Source organism: Scomber scombrus, chromosome 2, assembly GCF_963691925.1.
Source record: "Scomber scombrus chromosome 2, fScoSco1.1, whole genome shotgun sequence".
In the NCBI taxonomy this organism is placed as follows: domain Eukaryota; kingdom Metazoa; phylum Chordata; class Actinopteri; order Scombriformes; family Scombridae; genus Scomber; species Scomber scombrus.
Genome location: NC_084971.1, coordinates 36205989 through 36222111, shown reverse-complemented (window position 1 = coordinate 36222111; position 16123 = coordinate 36205989). Strand labels below are relative to the sequence as shown.

Sequence of the window (16123 nt, the reverse complement as noted above, 5' to 3'; positions counted from 1 at the left end):
GGAAAGAAAGAGAGAAGGAGGGAGGACAGACGGAAGGAAGGAAGGAAGGAAGGAAAGAAGGAACAGTCAAAACTCCATTATTAGGTTAATCAGAAATATTAAACTGTGTACATGCAGCAGTTTTTTTCATCACTTTCATAGTAATGCAGGTGAATAGTGTGAGTATTAAATTGTTTCCTGTCAACAGATCAGACCACTTCCTGTCCTTTCATGTATTGAATGACTCACACAGCAGAAGCAACAAGAGAAAAAAGGACAAACAGCTTCAGATGTCTTTTCATCATCATCATCATCATCATCAGACATTTCAGCTCAACTCTCATAGTAACGAGTTGATGAAACTGCTTTTTGTCGTCTTTTTTCAGCCTGTTTTTTTTTATTGTCTGTTTTTCTTTACTTCTGAAGTCAGAGACGTTTGGTGAAAGACAGAATGGGAAACACTTTACCAACAGTTTGGGCTCCGGCGGCTGCAGATGTATCAGAGTGTGGTAAGTACAGTATGATCACTCATGGCTTATAAATACCAAAGCAAACATTCATGTCGCTGTGGCATGAAAGAAAATAAACGTTCAGGTAATGATCAGTTGTTGGAGCGTGTTTTGCTCAAAGCTGGAAAACATAAACAGGTTCTGCTTCGTTTTTCTTCTGCATGAATCAACCAGTCTTTATCAGACAGTGCTGATAACGGCTGGTTGTGCTTCTCTGCTTTACTGTAAAATTTTAACAAAGTGACAGAAAGTTGTCAATTGCGCCAAAAGTGCCAGCCTGTTGCAACGGTTCCCTTTTCTCACTTCCCTCCTTTTTTAACTTTCCCCCCAAATTTTTTTCAATTGCAAACTTAATAATCTTATGTTGCTGTATTTATTATTTTAAATAAGGCTTTATATCTTTTTCCTACTTCTTTAGACTATTTTGTGACATGCTGTAACATGAATTTCCCCTCAAGGGATCAATAAAGTCTTATCTTACCATTTGAGACCATGAAAAGAGGAAGTGGGAAGATTTATTACTGACAGATGTTTTTATGAAGGTAAATATGATATAAGACTTGATGTGAGAACTTGTAGAACAAAAATCTGTTTAAATGTTCACTTGCCTAAAATATCCCCACACGTGAGCTGGATTTGAAGTCAAGCGAGGCCTTGTAGAAAACATGTGAACTTGTATGTTTTCACTTATAAAATGTATTCACATGTCTTGGTTCTGAGTGTGAAGTCACAGATGTGTAGATTGATATTTATATAAAAACAATAACAGCTGAAATCTTGTCATCCAACGTTTACTTTGGTCACTGCAATCGCTCACATGTGATGAATCTGCACGCCATGACTGCTGCAACAATTACTATTAAACTACCTGTAGCTGAGGGTGCAGAGCGATGGGCCAATCATGCATGCATTCGAGGATTATTAGATTAGATTAGATTGCCTTTATTGTCATTGTATACAAGAAAAATTTAAATTGCTACTCTGTGGTGCAAACATAGAAACACAGAACATTGCATAAAACATACAACATAAAATATAGAACCTAGGACAGAATAAATTATATATATTGCTCATTATAAAGTAGAGTGTGGGTGTATAGCATCATGAGTGGATGACATTGCCCTGATTTAAAGTGCAAAAACTGCCTTTGAATTGATCTTTTCGTGGCCTTGCTCGGGTCACGCTGCTTTAGGAGAGTCTGATCGCTTCTCTCTAAAAGCAGAGAGGTGTTAACTCACAAGGAAGACTCTGCAGCATGAAGCATGAGAGCCATATAAAGTGATATTTATGTATTGCCCCTGATGAAAGAGCAGATGCAGCAGATGGAAAAAGACTTGCATTAAACTTATAGAAGAGAGAGCCTTCTCCACTGTGAGCCAGGAGGAACTGGAGCTATACATGTCTAAATGTTTCTGTGTAGATGCTGCAGCAGCTTAGTGATGGATGATCTGATCTGTTGATTAAAATCCCTCTTTCCCCTCGTTTATGTCCTGCTACCTGCAACAACACGCATTTCCAACTGTCTTTATAAACCTGTTTCTGTGCACGTTTCTCCGTCCTTTGTCCCCTTTGCAGTTGATGGAAAAATCCCCTTTTCATTCTGCTCTCACAGCTACAAGATCTGCCCTACTCTGCCTCTGATTGGCCAGAAGTTGTTGCCAACATTGTTTTGGTTGGTTAAGTGTTGGCCTGAGGAGTGAGAGTGGTTAGGAGTTAGGGTAAGACTGTCAGGGTGAGCCAATCAGAGGCACGTTAGGGCGGGTCTTACTATTACTGCAACATATTTAATGTGAGAAGTGATGCAACAGTGGAGGATGGTGATGTGAGAGAGAGAGAGAGCACATTTTAGAGGTTGAAGAGGTTGTAATCATAGAGTTGTGGTTGTACTGGAAATGGACTCAAGCAGAAGGAAGAAAAAAAAGATGGATTATAAATTTGCAGCTGTCGTATTTACATAAATATCAATCTAAACATTTTCTAAACATGTTTTTATGACTTTACAGTGAACATTTTAACTTACAATTTCACATTTTTTCTATAAGCTCTCATGTTCAGTTTTTTCTATGACTTTAGATGCAGGTCATGTGTGTGAATATTTAATGCAACGTGAAAATTTAAACATACAAGTTCAGATTTTTGTCCTTAAACTTCCCGAATAAATTTAATCTTTCAGCATTTGTAAGAGTTTTAATAATAACACAATATAAAACAGTCAGGATATAAACAGGCACAAGAACAACAAAATAGAAAGACTAAATAAAAGAATAAAGGTCCAGAGCCTCAGTGGTAGCTCCAGAAAAAAAGGCCAACATTTTTAATGAAGAACAAAAAAAACAGGTTGACTGCTTTCATGTGTGTGTGAATAATATTAAATACTGAAACACATCAAAGACATTTAACCACTTAACTGTGATCTATAACCTATGCACGAATGAAACAGCTCTTCATGTTAACTGTAAAGTATAAATTAAATCATGTGTGAGGAGATTCATATAAACACTACAGACAGTCACAGCTGCTGTTTTTACCACTTTGAATCACAGTTCCTGTATTTCTGTTATTTGCATTTTTCACACATGATTACTTAACTGCTGCTGATGTGTTTGAGATGACAACATTAGGATTTAATTAATAAATATTTGAGCTGGTATTTCTGTGTTCAATGTGTCCTGGGTTGATACAGCATCATTTATACGCTAATATAAACATATATAAACATGACTTTAATATAACAAGAATAAACCCTCCACTGTATTTATGTGGAAAATTGAAATTATATATTTAACCCTCCTGTTGTCCTCGAGTCAAGGAAGGAAGGAAAGGAGGGAGGAAGAAGGAAGGATGGGAGGAAGAAGGAAGGATGGGAAGAAGGAAGAAGGAAGGAAAGGAGGGAGGAAGGAAAGGAAGGAAGGGAGGAAGAAGGAAGGAAGGAAAGGAGGAAGGAAGGATGAAGGAAGGAAGGATGGGAGGGAGGAAGAAGGAAGGAAAGGAAGAGAGAAGGAGGAAGGGAGGGAGGACAGACGGAAGGAAGGAAGGAAGGAGGGAGGGAGGGAAGAAGGAAGGAAGGAAGGGAGGAAAGGAGGGAGGAAGGAAAGGAAGGAAGGAAGGAGGGAGGGAAGGAAGGAAAGGAAGGAGGAAAAAAGGAAGCAAGGAAGGTAGGAGGGAGGGAGGAAAGAGAGAGGAAGTAAAGAAAGAGAGAAGGAGGAAGGGAGGGAGGGAGGAAAGAGAGAGGAAGTAAAGAAAGAGAGAAGGAGGAAGGGAGGGAGGACAGATGGAAGGAAGGAAGGAAGGAAGGAAGGAAGGAAGGAAGGAAGGAAGGAAGGAAGGAAGGAAGGAAGGAACAGTCAAACAGACAGGGTCAATTTGACCCGGGAGGACGACACGAAGGTTAAACAAAGGAAACGACTTTAACATGATTTCAACAGAGTTTTTCTACTGAGCTAAAAAGTTGTTTAAAAAAACTATGAATCCTGTTTAGTTCTGTCCGTAAAGAAAGATCCAGCAAATTTTGTCTGGTCAATTTAAATGTAAATGTGTCCGTACTATTTAATCAAGCTTTATTTGTTCTTGATCTTTCAGGTCTTCCCTAAATGAGCTCTAAGGAAACAGAATCTCCTAACCCTGACCCTACTGCACAGCTCAGATGTTGACTAAAGGACATTGAGCTCTAGTTGCTGCTTCTTCATTATTCTGTCTCTTCTCATTCAGCAGGAAGCACGATAAGCACCGCCGAGCATGGATCCGTCATCATCCAACCTCGGATTAAAGATGTTCATGTTGAAGGGAATATAAATATGAATGTCAGCAACACATATGGTAAATGTTTAATTATGCAATTCCCAAAAATATAACAACCTTAATGCCTTTTAACTTACGGACCATGTACTTGTAGTGTACTAGAAAGTATATTAATTTAACCCTCCTGTTGTCCTCGAGTCAAGGAAGGAAGGAAGGGAGGAAGGGAGGAAAGGAGGGTGGGAGTGAGGGAGGGAGGGAGGGAAGGAGGACAGAAGGAAGGGAGGAAGAAGAAAGGAAAGGAGGGTGGAAGGAAGGGAGGAAATGAAAGAATGAAGGGAGGCAGGAAAGGAAGGAAGGAAGGACGTAGGAAATAAGGAAGGAAGGAAGGTAGGGGGGAAGAAAGAAAGAGAGAAGGAGGAGGGGAGGAAGGAAAGGAAAGAAGGAAGGAGGGAAGGAAAGAAGGACAGAAGGAAGGAAGGAAGGAAGGGAGGAAAGAGAGAGGAAGGAAAGAAAGAGAGGAGGAGGGAGAGAGGAAGGAAGGAACAGTCAAAACAGACGGGGTCAATTTGACCCGGGAGGACGACAGGATTAATACCTCTTCGGACTAAATAGGAACATTTTTAAGTCTATAAAAGTAAACAACAAGTCCACTCTTCTATATACTGCTAGTGTACTAGGTTCATACTTCTAGTCCACATGTTAGTTTATTGAAGTATACTTCTTTCTTCTGACCTTCTTTCCTTCCTTCCTTCTCTCTTTCATTCCTTCATTCTTTTCTTCCTTCCCTCCTTTTCTTCCTTCCTCCCTCCCTCCTTTCCTTCCTTCTTCCTTCTTCCTCCCTTCCTTCCTCCTTTCCTTCCTTCTTCCTCCCTTCCTACCTTGACTCTAGGTCAACAGCAGGGTTAAAGTATAAGTGTAAGTCTTAGTATTAATGAACTTAGTCTTAGACTTTTCGTTATACTTTTCAGTAGAAGCCAAGTATACTTCACTATACTATTCTTAAGTATATAACATATAATATATAAAAAGTCAACTTCAAGTATACTGCCTCAGTTTTAGTATAAAATAAGTATACTCGTAGTACACTTGAATAAACTACTTTTTGCTAAGGGAAGATATGTTGTATGTTTCTGTTTCAGTCCAAGCTCCTGCCACGACAGACGGGTCTAATGTCATTTCTCCCAAAGCCAAAGGTAATGTGTTATTTACAGACATTAAAAGTATGATGTTTTACAAAGGTGACACAACTGTAGCTGAAAATGTGACATCCAGTGAAGTTTGGCAGCAGGTAAAACAGAAGCAGCAGATATACGCTGCTAATATGACCTGTTCCAACTATCAATGTGAATCTATATCAGTATTTCCAAAGGGGTAAAAGTCTGCCTCTTTCTCTGCTCCCAAACGCTGTGGGCGTTCCCGCCGAGTCCGCTGAAGCCCCGCCCCCTACCAAGTGTCGCCTGTCAATCAAAGTCACCACCTCTACCAGAAACATGGACGCTAGGTCTGAGAGCTTTCTGCTGCTAACTCAGCTGCTAGCTCGGTGGCTAAAGCCCAATTTCCACTGGGTCCGTCAGCGGCACGTTACAGCTGTCACCGGAGCTGATAGGTAACACTATAATCAATGAGAGTATTTCCACAGGGAGCGTGTCAGCAACGTCTCAGCAACGTCCCAGCAGCGGCTCTCTGCGCCGCAGTGCTATCAATCCGCAGCATTTCTATTTTTCACGGACACGTTTCTAACTCACGACAAGCTCAACAGAGCAGATTGCACCAGACAGGAAGTCAGACACAGAATCGGCATAATAAAACTTCCGTCCCCTTTCAAAATAAAACACAATGCGCAGATCACAACCTCACATCCACATTACGTCATAACCGGTGGCCCCAGGTGAGCAGTCAATAGATCAGAGGGTCTCGTTTCACGTCCAAGAAGCAAAGAAACCAGTTGTTTCTTGTTGTTGACTTTATACACCCAGTTCGCGGGATCTCGTGGTCTCACGATTATCGCGTGATCTCGCGGGAATACTGCTGGCTCGCAAGGCACCGCTCCGCTGCTGTAACGCTGCCGGTGTGAGTTGACGCTGGGCAGAGGACGGAGCTAAACTGTGGCGCAGCTGTAAGGTGCCGCTGACGGACCCTGTGGAAATCCAGGGTAACTCGGCTGCTAGTTCGGCGGCTAACTCGGCGGCTAGCTCGGTGGCTAACTCGGCTGCTAGTTCGGCGGCTAGCTCGGCGGCTAACTCAGCTAACTGGCTCCCTGTAGACTGTAGTAGTAGTAGTGTGCACTGAATGTATTTATACCTGTACAGCAGCAGGGGCGGGTTTATGCTAAGCCTAGCTCCACAATTCAAATCTAAACGGTTGAAATGCGTTTTACACCTTTTTCAGGAATACATTTATGACCTATTTAATGTGTTTTCACTGAATTCACTTTACATGGTCTTTAACACGTCAAGTGCTCTGTTGTATCAGGAATTCATGCTTCATTTATGCACATTTCTGATTCCCTATTCTACGATTTAAAAATGAAAATAAATCGCAATAATTTAAGACACTAGTTTCCTCTGCTATAATGACAAGATAGGGTTCTGCATTTTGGGTATGTAATGATTATTTGGTTCATTTCTTTGACCATAAGGCATAATTATGGAGTCCTGTTGGGTTAAATTAAAAATCTAAGTTGCACATAGGGCCACTATTGTGGATCCATTGTGCTTTTTGGTATTTTGAATCTGTCTGAAAAATGGCAAACCTACGTACATGTGAAATTAAATGTTGTTTATGTAACTATACTTTTATTATCTTTCAGAAAACATCCAACGGTGCCAAGAAGAGCTAAAATCTTACCTTGAAAATAAAACAGAGAATCTGTTTCAAAAAACACAAGAAAATGGATCATCAACTCCTACGAACAAGATCTATACAAAGTTATGCATCACAGCGGGAGGCAGTGGGGAGGTTAATAGTGAACATGAAGTTGTTGAATTAGAATATAGAAGGTGTACGAGTGAGGAGGAAATCCAACTCAATGACATTTTGAAAGCTTTACCAAACGAAGACAAGCCTCCACAGAGAGTTCTGACAAAGGGAATTGCTGGCATTGGAAAATCTGTTGCTGTGCAGAAATTCACTCATGACTGGGCAGTTGGAGAAGCAAACCAAAGCTTTCAGTTCATATTTCGATTCACTTTCAGAGACCTGAATTTAATAAAAGTTAAGCTTTATAGTCTTGTGGGTTTAATAGCTGAATACTTTGACTTGGACTTGGAAACTTCAGACTACAAAAGTTGTAGTATTTTGTTCATCTTCGATGGCCTGGATGAAAGCAAACTCCCGCTTAACTTTGAGGAAAATGAGATATGCCGCAGCGTTACAAAGACCACAACAGTAGACGCCTTACTGACCAACTTAATCTCAGGGCAACTGCTTCACAAAGCCTCGGTCTGGATCACAAGTAGACCGGCTGCAGCCAGTAAGATTCCTCCCGAGTTCATCAACAGAGTGACCGAGGTACAAGGCTTTAATGATGAGCAGAAGGAGGAGTACTTTCTAAAGAATATCAGTGAAATCAGTATGGCTCGTAAGATCTGCGATCATCTTCAGTCAAAGCCGTTGAGAACTCTGTACATCATGTGCCACATCCCAATGTTCTGTTGGATTACAGCCACGGCTCTTCAGAGTCTCCTCACAGGAACTCACGATAGTGAGTTACCCAAGACTGTGACTGAAATGTACACACACTTCCTGATTATCCAGACAACGCGGAAGAATGAGAAGTATCATCGGGAAGTTGAAACAGACAAAGATAGGAAGAAAGAAAGCGATAAAGACCTGATCATGAAATTTGGAAAGCTGGCATTTGAGCAGCTACAGAAGGGCAACATAATCTTCTATGAAAACGATCTGAAGGAGTGCAAAATTGACCTGAAAGAAGCTGCAGTTTATTCAGGAGTTTGTACACAGATCATAAGGAGAGAATCAGGTCTTCACAGACAGGAGGTTTACTCTTTTATACATTTAAGTGTGCAGGAGTTTCTTGCAGCTCTGTATGTGTTAGAGACCTTCATAGAGAGTGGAAAAAATCTGCTTCCCAGACAGTTAGAGGCTAGAGTCAGATCACAAAGTGGAGAAAGTCTCTTCCTCCTCCAAAAGACTACAGTGGATATGGCCTTAGTCAATGATCACGGACAATGGGACTTGTTTCTGCGCTTCCTGCTTGGTCTGTCACAGGACAAGAATCAGAGTCTTCTTCAGAAAGTGTCTGGATTTGGAGTAAGAAGACCATTGAATAACCAGGAAACAATCACCTACATTCACAGGAAGATCAAGAATCTGTCCCACACTGACAAGAGTATCAATCTTTTCCAGTGTTTAAATGAACTTGGTGACCAGTCTCTAGTAGAGCAAGTCCTCAAGTATCACAACTCAGGAGATGTTAGTAAAATTTCACCTGCACATTGGTCAGCTTTGGCCTTTGAAGTGCTTCTTTCTAACGAAGACCTGGATACTTTTGAGCTTAAGAAATATTACAGATCAGATGAAGCTTTGGAAAGGCTGGTGCCAGTGCTGAATGCAGCAAAGACAGCTCTGTAAGTATCTGAACTCAAGATGAACACTTTGACTTGTAATTAAATGTAGAAGTACAAAGTCTTAACATTTAACTATTTGTTTTCACTTCAGGCTGAGTGACTGTAACCTCACTGATAGATGCTGCGAGTATCTTTCATCAGTTCTCAGCTCAAAGTCTTCTGGTCTGGAGGAGTTAGACCTGAGCAAAAATAAACTGCAGGACTCTGGAGTGAAGCTTCTCTCTGATGGCCTCAAGAGTCCCAACTGCAAACTCCAGAAACTCAGGTAAAAAGACCCAGACAGACACAAATGTTTAGGTGCTGTACAGTGTATAAGTTTGGTGACGTATAATACAAATAATAAGGTCTACGGGACTCTTTAGCTGTAGGTTTAAGAGTCATTCTCTTTTCTGTCATGGAGTAGATGTCGTAAATACACTGTGCACAACAGCCAAAACAGTTGATGCATTGCAATTAAATATGTATAACATTTTAACACATACCAAGAGAGGAAAAAGAGGACAGAGATTAGTATAATCACAATCAAAACTAATAAATAAAAACGTATCGTATTAGTAAAAAACATTTTTAGAAGTGGGGAAGTTCTGTTTTTAGAGGGTTTTCAAGTATTCAGTCCCCAAGATCAAGAGAAAGTAAACATAGATAGTAATACAAATGATAGTAATAATAATTTAGTTCCTGTTCTGTTAATAGAATACTATGAAATGCTATGAAAGTAGCGCCTACTCATACTCATACCTATTTAATATACAGACTATTGTTTTCACACATATACTGTTCTTTTTTTAAGACTCGGTGGCTGTAATCTGACAGCAAGATGCTGTGAAGGTCTGTCTTCAGTTCTCAGCTCCCAGTCCTCTAGTTTGAGAGAGCTGGACCTGAGTAGCAACAACCTGCAGGATTCAGGGGTGACGCTACTCTCCGTTGGACTGGAGAGTTTAAACTGTACCCTGCAGACTCTTGGGTAAGGAGACTACTATTGTTCAGTACATGACCATTTAAATGTTGCTTTTTGGACCTATGAACCTATGAGCAACCACAAACTGTTGCTAAATGGTCTAAAACAGTTCTACTCAGTTCTTGTGATGAGGTTTAAAAATAGTTCTCTAATAATTCAACAATGAAAGAAAACTCCAGCTCTTCTGTCATTCCCGCTGTAAGACCTCACAGTCTCTGCATGGATCTGAGGATCTGCACGGTCATGCTTTACTGATATCTCAGTATGGATGAAGGAACATTTAGCTCCACCTTTAGTTTTACCTCTCCTTGTCTTCCTAGCCAGCTCCTCTATACAACAACACATCAAGATCCAGCTTGAATCAACCCAACTCATGCCCACAAAGTCTGCCCAAAACTTGGGTGCAATGATTGATGACCAACTAAACTTCGCTTGGCCTCAATTGTGCAATCATGTTGATTTGCCCTGTACAACATCAGGAAGATTAGCATACCGCACAATTCTTGGTACAGGCTCTCGTAATATCACACATTGACATTTACAACTCCTTGCTGTCAGGCCTCCCCGCATGTATCCGCTGCAGACGATCCAGAAAGTGGCAGCGCATCAGGTCTTCAACCAGCCCAGAACAGCACTCCATGTTTCATATCGCTCCACTGGCTCCTCTCCTCACATCAAATTCAAAGCTCTGATGTTGTCTTACAAAACAGCAACTTAACCCGCTCCTGCCTACCTGAAGTCCCTCATACAGGTCCATAATCCCACTCACTACGTTCTGTCAATGAAAGGTGCCTGATCCTACCACCACAACAGGGCCCTATAGTGAGACTCTTCTCTTCTGTAGTTCCCCAGCAGTTGAATGAGTAACCAAACTCCATTCAATCCCTATAATCCCGCTTGATCTTTAAGAAAAACTGAAGATCCAGCTCTTTGATCAAACTCCTCCACACCTGATGGATGTACAAAATAGATAAATAATTATCTGCCTTTACACGTCCTCATGGACCTGAACTTAGTTTTATTGCACTTTCTCACATTGGTTTTTCCTGACTAGCTCTCATGTGTATTTACCAGCAGCAGTGCAACAGAGCCACAACGTTCTCACATGAATAGTTCCAGCACATGTCAAATATAACTGTTTGTATCTCCAGACTGTCAGCCTGTAGGGTCACAGAGGAAGGCTGTGCTTCTCTGGCCTCAGCTCTGAGCTCCAACCCCTCCCATCTGAGAGAGCTGGACCTGAGCTACAATCATCCAGGAGACTCAGGAGTGAAGCTTCTGTTTGCTGGACAGAAGAATTCTAATTGGAGACTGGATACTGTCAGGTATGAACATGAATGAACTATGAACAACATATCATTAATACAAACAGTGATTAGAGGCATCATCCACAATAGTCTGATGGTGATGTACACAGAAACTGTAGTTATCCTCCTTATCTGTATGGGTAAAGTGCTTGAGCAGTGTGATGCTTGGACAGAGAAGGCTGAGCATCCAAACACACAGTATTTACCAGCAGCAGTGCAACAGAGCCACAACTTTCTCACATGAATAGTTCCAGCACATGTCAAATATGCCCTGAGTATACCTGTGTCACACATGAAGTTGCTGTCTGAAAGGAGTATAATGGCACTTTTCCACTACACAGCAGTGTACTACAACTCAACTCGACTCGGCTTGACTCAGGTTTTCTTGCGTTTCCATCAGGGATAGTACCTGGTACCTGTTACTTTTTTAGTATCTGCTCTGCCGAGGTTCCAAGCGAGCCGAGCCGATACTAAATGTGACGTCAACAGACTGCCGGCTGCTGATTGGTCAGAGAGTCACTGGAAGAGTCATGAGCCGTCCCACACAAGAATCAAACCCGGCATTTTTAAATACCAACAACAGCGTTAGTGTAGCTTTGTGTGAGACAGAAAGCCTCATACAGCAGCAGGAAGGAAGGAAGGAAGGAAGGAAGGTAGGAAGGAAGGAAGGAAGGAAGGAACTTGCTTTGTGTGAGACAGAAAGCCTCATACAGCAGCAGGAAGGAAGGAAGGATGGATGGAAGGAAGGAAGGAAGGAAGGAACTTGCTTTGTGTGAGACAGAAAGCCTCATACAGCAGCAAGTACACCATCGCCTCCATGTCCTCCATTGTTTATGTGTTTTGTGTCGCGTAGAAAATAAAGTCACGGCAGTTTCGCGGAGCCGTGTTATTACGACCCCGCCCACTTTGAGTAGGTACTATAGTAATGGAAAAGGTCGTTCCTGGAACCGTACCGAGTCGAGTCGAGCCGAGTGGTGCTAGAACTGTATAGTGGAAAAGCGCCATAAGGTGACATTAGGAGTTACCCGAGGTCCAGTCTGCAGATCACTTTTATTCAATCTCTACATTCTCCAGTCAGTCGAGTGCACAGATCCAAAAATAATAGCTCTGTCCAGTAAATTCAAAGTCTACTTCCCTGAAAGAGTGTTGTTCACCGACTTTGAACATAATTTTACAAATCAAACCAAACCCTGCTTTGAAACAGACCCAGTTAACTCTACCACTAAATGTGCTTTTGATTAAATATTGATTGGCAGTTAGGGTTAGTAAGTACATTCTTATGCTCTCAGTCCTATTTTGTTTATATGTGTGCTTAACTGAGGTTATTTTGTTGTGATTTAATCAGTGTTGATTTATTTGTCAACCTATTAAGAGTAACCTAGAAATGTTACATGTGTAATTTTAGAAGCACATCCCTTTCTCATTCTGTCACTTCCTTTTTTAGACAATGCTATCAAAGTAAGGCCTACTAAAATGCAGTAATGATTCACATGAAATATATAGATTAAGGTTTTCACATATGTACTGTACTGTTCCTTTAAGACTGGCCAGCTGTAACCTGTCTGAGAGAAGCTGTGCAGCTCTGTCTTCAGTTCTCAGCTCCCAGTCCTCTAGTCTGAGAGAGCTGGACCTGAGTCACAACAACCTGCAGGATTCAGGAGTGAAGCAGCTTTCTGTTGGCTTGAAGAGTTCAGACTGTACACTGAAGACTCTTGGGTAAGGAGACAATTATTTGTTTAGAACATGACCATTTAAATGCTGCTTTACAGACAGATGAAGGTGTTAAAAATCTATGGTTTCTAATGGATGTAGGTACTGATGGTTTATGTATTATGTAGTTTAGTTGGAAATCTGCTGGATAAGAGTTTGTATTTCTGCTGATGCCTTCAAAGTCTTCCTGTCTGTACCGCACATTCATCATATGAAAGCTCCTGGTATATTTTTCCTGGTCAAGCACTGATCGTTGAGCCCTTGAGTATGAGATATGATTTCTGTGTTTCTCAAGCAAACCACTCAAGTCAGAATGAAAATACTACCCTGTTTTTCTATTCATTGAATCAAGAAGTTGATCATTGACTCAATAACTGTTTGTATCTCAAGACTGTCAGGCTGCATGGTCACAGAGGAAGGCTGTGCTTCTCTGGCCTCAGCTCTGAGCTCCAACCCCTCCCATCTGAAAGAGCTGGACCTGAGCTTCAATCATCCAGGGGACTCAGGAGTGAAGCTACTATCTGCTGGACTGAAGGATCCAAACTGGAAACTCGACACTCTCAGGTATGAACCGAAAACTAGAACTCACACACTGTTTCTCTGTCACACTGACAAGCTGAAGACTGTTGGTTCACAGTCTGTACCAGCAGCTCTGCTGATAACAGTGAAGACAGTAACGGTTCCCACCGGGCGCGTGTGTGCCACATTTCAGGATCCAACGCCGACCAGAGCTGATCACAGCCAAGCTTTTCAATGCTTGTGATCCCACTAGGTGCATAGTGGCGCCTTTTGTAAAGTGTCCCCGAAGCGGTTCTCCACTTCACTGCGCTATAATTACGCACCTTGTCTATTTTTGACGGAAACCACTTCAAAGCTGCGTCAAGCTCCACAGAGCAGATCGAGCCTGGCAGGAAGTCAAACACTGAAACAGGAAATAAATCATCCTGTTATGGTCATATATCAGCAATAAACAAAATGAAGACAGACAATTAAAGAAAACATTGAACTGCGTAGCTGACGTACTCATAGTAGAAGCAAAAAAATCAAGGACAATGGCCAAATCAACTTAGAGTGAGCCATTCTACTAAAACTGAATTTTGCCTTAAGGTCAATATTATTTACATAAAAGAGGATCAGTGTGAGTGATGACTTGTGCAAAACTTTTAGTTAACCATTCAATACTTGAGCAATAATCTCCTGTCTGTCTGTGATCATGATGAATCTTCAAATATGCAAATGACACAGTCATATACATGCTGAACAAGTGATTGCTGAGTCTTGAACAATTAAAAAAGCTGCAAAGTCACTCCTGTTTGACTTTCCCAAATTCTAATGTAAATGATGGACCCAGTTAAATACTGTGAGAGGTTATGTGGTTGGCGTCCTGTGCAGTTAGAGATTTATTATGAAACAACATTATCAAAAGAGGATTCAGTTAAACATCCATCTGTCAGTGTTATCATGAGGAAAAACATCAGCATTTTTTGTTTGTTGAAGTTCCTGAAACAGGACATCTTGTGACTGTACAAAGAATTCTAACATTAGATGGGTTGACTAATTCAGAATGAGGATCAGGCCAAATCCATTCAGTTTCTGGTCAGGTTCATGAAGATCATTGATGAGGAAACTTCTGAAGGTTCATTCTGACTTTGTTTCTTCCTCCAGACTGGATCATGGTGGAGAGCAGAGGCTGAAACCTGGTCTGAGGAAGTGTAAGTGTGAACATGTTAAAGTAGTTTAAATCAAAAGCTTGTTTATCTGCATCTGATGAGTCATTGTGCAGTTTTTACCACATCTCATACATTTTATATTATTTATATGTCTTTGTCTTGTTCTCTCCATCAGATATCTGTGAACTCACACTGGACACAAACACAGCACACAAGAACCTCAAACTGTCTGATAACAACAGGAAGGCGACAGCAGTGAAAGGGAAGCAGTCATACCCTCAACATAAAGACAGGTTTGATTGGTGGCATCAGCTGATGTGTACCGATGGTCTGACTGGTCGCTGTTACTGGGAGGTTGAGTGGAGAGGAGAGGTTCATATATCAGTGACTTACACAGGAATCAGAAGGAAAGGACGCAGTTTTGACAGCAGATTTGGAAGGAATGATCAGTCCTGGAGTCTGAGCTGCTCTGATGGTCATTACTCTGTCTGGCACAATAAGAAAGAAAAAGACCTCTCCTCCTCCTCCTCCTCCTCTTCCTCCTCCTCCTCCTCCTCCTCCTCCTCTGTCTCTAACAGAGTAGCAGTGTATGTGGACTGTCCTGCTGGCACTCTGTCCTTCTACAGAGTCTCCTGTGACACACTGATCCACCTCCACACCTTCAACACCACATTCAATGAACCTCTGTATGCTGGGTTCTGGGTCGGGTCTGATTCTTCAGTGTCTTTGTGTTCTCTGTAGGAGGGAGTGTAGCCTTATGGGACACTCTTAAAGCTTATGGTTAAGATGCATACCTCATGCATTTTGTACCTTTTTTTGTAGCTCTCATATCCTAAGTTGGTTCAGTCATTGATGCGGCTGGTTCGGCGCATGCTCTGCTGCGATGACACTGCCCATACGCTTGTTTGCTGCGAGTTCAGTCCAGTTAATGTTGGTGGTTGTTGTCTAAATCAACGTGCTGTCAGCACCTAACAGAAACAAACTAATACAGATCACACACAAGGCTGCCAAGATCATCGGGCTCCCAACCCCCAACCTCTCAGACCTCAATAGCACAGCCACTGGACGCAGAGCACATTCCATTGCACTTGATCCCAGTCATCCCCTCAACACATATTTCACACTCCTTCCATCTGGCCAACGATACGGGTCGCTGGCTTCGAAGAAAATAAAATTCAGTTGTATTGATGTTGTTCTTGTAACCTGTGAAGTTGTTTGTGTAATTCTCGTGGCTGTAAGGAATGACAAGAATAATCCTGGAAAAGGATCTATCTATCTATCTATCTATCTATCTATCTATCTATCTATCTATCTATCTATCTATCTATCTATCTATCTATCTATCTATCTATCTATCTATCTATCTATCTATCTATCTATCTATCTATCTATCTATCTATCTAGTCTTAAACAGGCCAGTGTAAATATGATGCTCATTTATTTCATCATGTATTATTGTCCTTATTCCCTTACAAAGACTTTATCTTCTCTCTCTGTTCATTATGTGTGTAAATATTGTGAGACCCTACAGTATATCTGAGAGAAGTTGTCATTCAGTCCCTGAATTTCCCAAAATCTGAAAGTGTGTGGAAATACATTTGATATTCAGTTTTCTCTGTGGATAGTATGTTCACCATGCATGCTACATGGTTAATGTAGGCAC

The 16123-nt window shown here is 41.4% G+C and overlaps 1 protein-coding gene across 1 annotated transcript; it reads left to right on the top strand.

Annotated features, from left to right (window-relative positions):
- The first annotated feature begins 430 nt into the window (after positions 1-430).
- LOC133987450 (NACHT, LRR and PYD domains-containing protein 12-like) lies at positions 431-15201 on the top strand. Its single transcript, XM_062426830.1, has 10 exons — positions 431-488; positions 5366-5419; positions 7036-8815; positions 8907-9080; positions 9606-9779; positions 10925-11098; positions 12623-12796; positions 13181-13354; positions 14456-14502; positions 14636-15201. The coding sequence occupies exons 1-10, from the start codon at positions 431-433 to the stop codon at positions 15199-15201; spliced, it is 3375 nt and encodes a 1124-aa protein (XP_062282814.1).
- Positions 15202-16123: the final 922 nt, after the last annotated feature.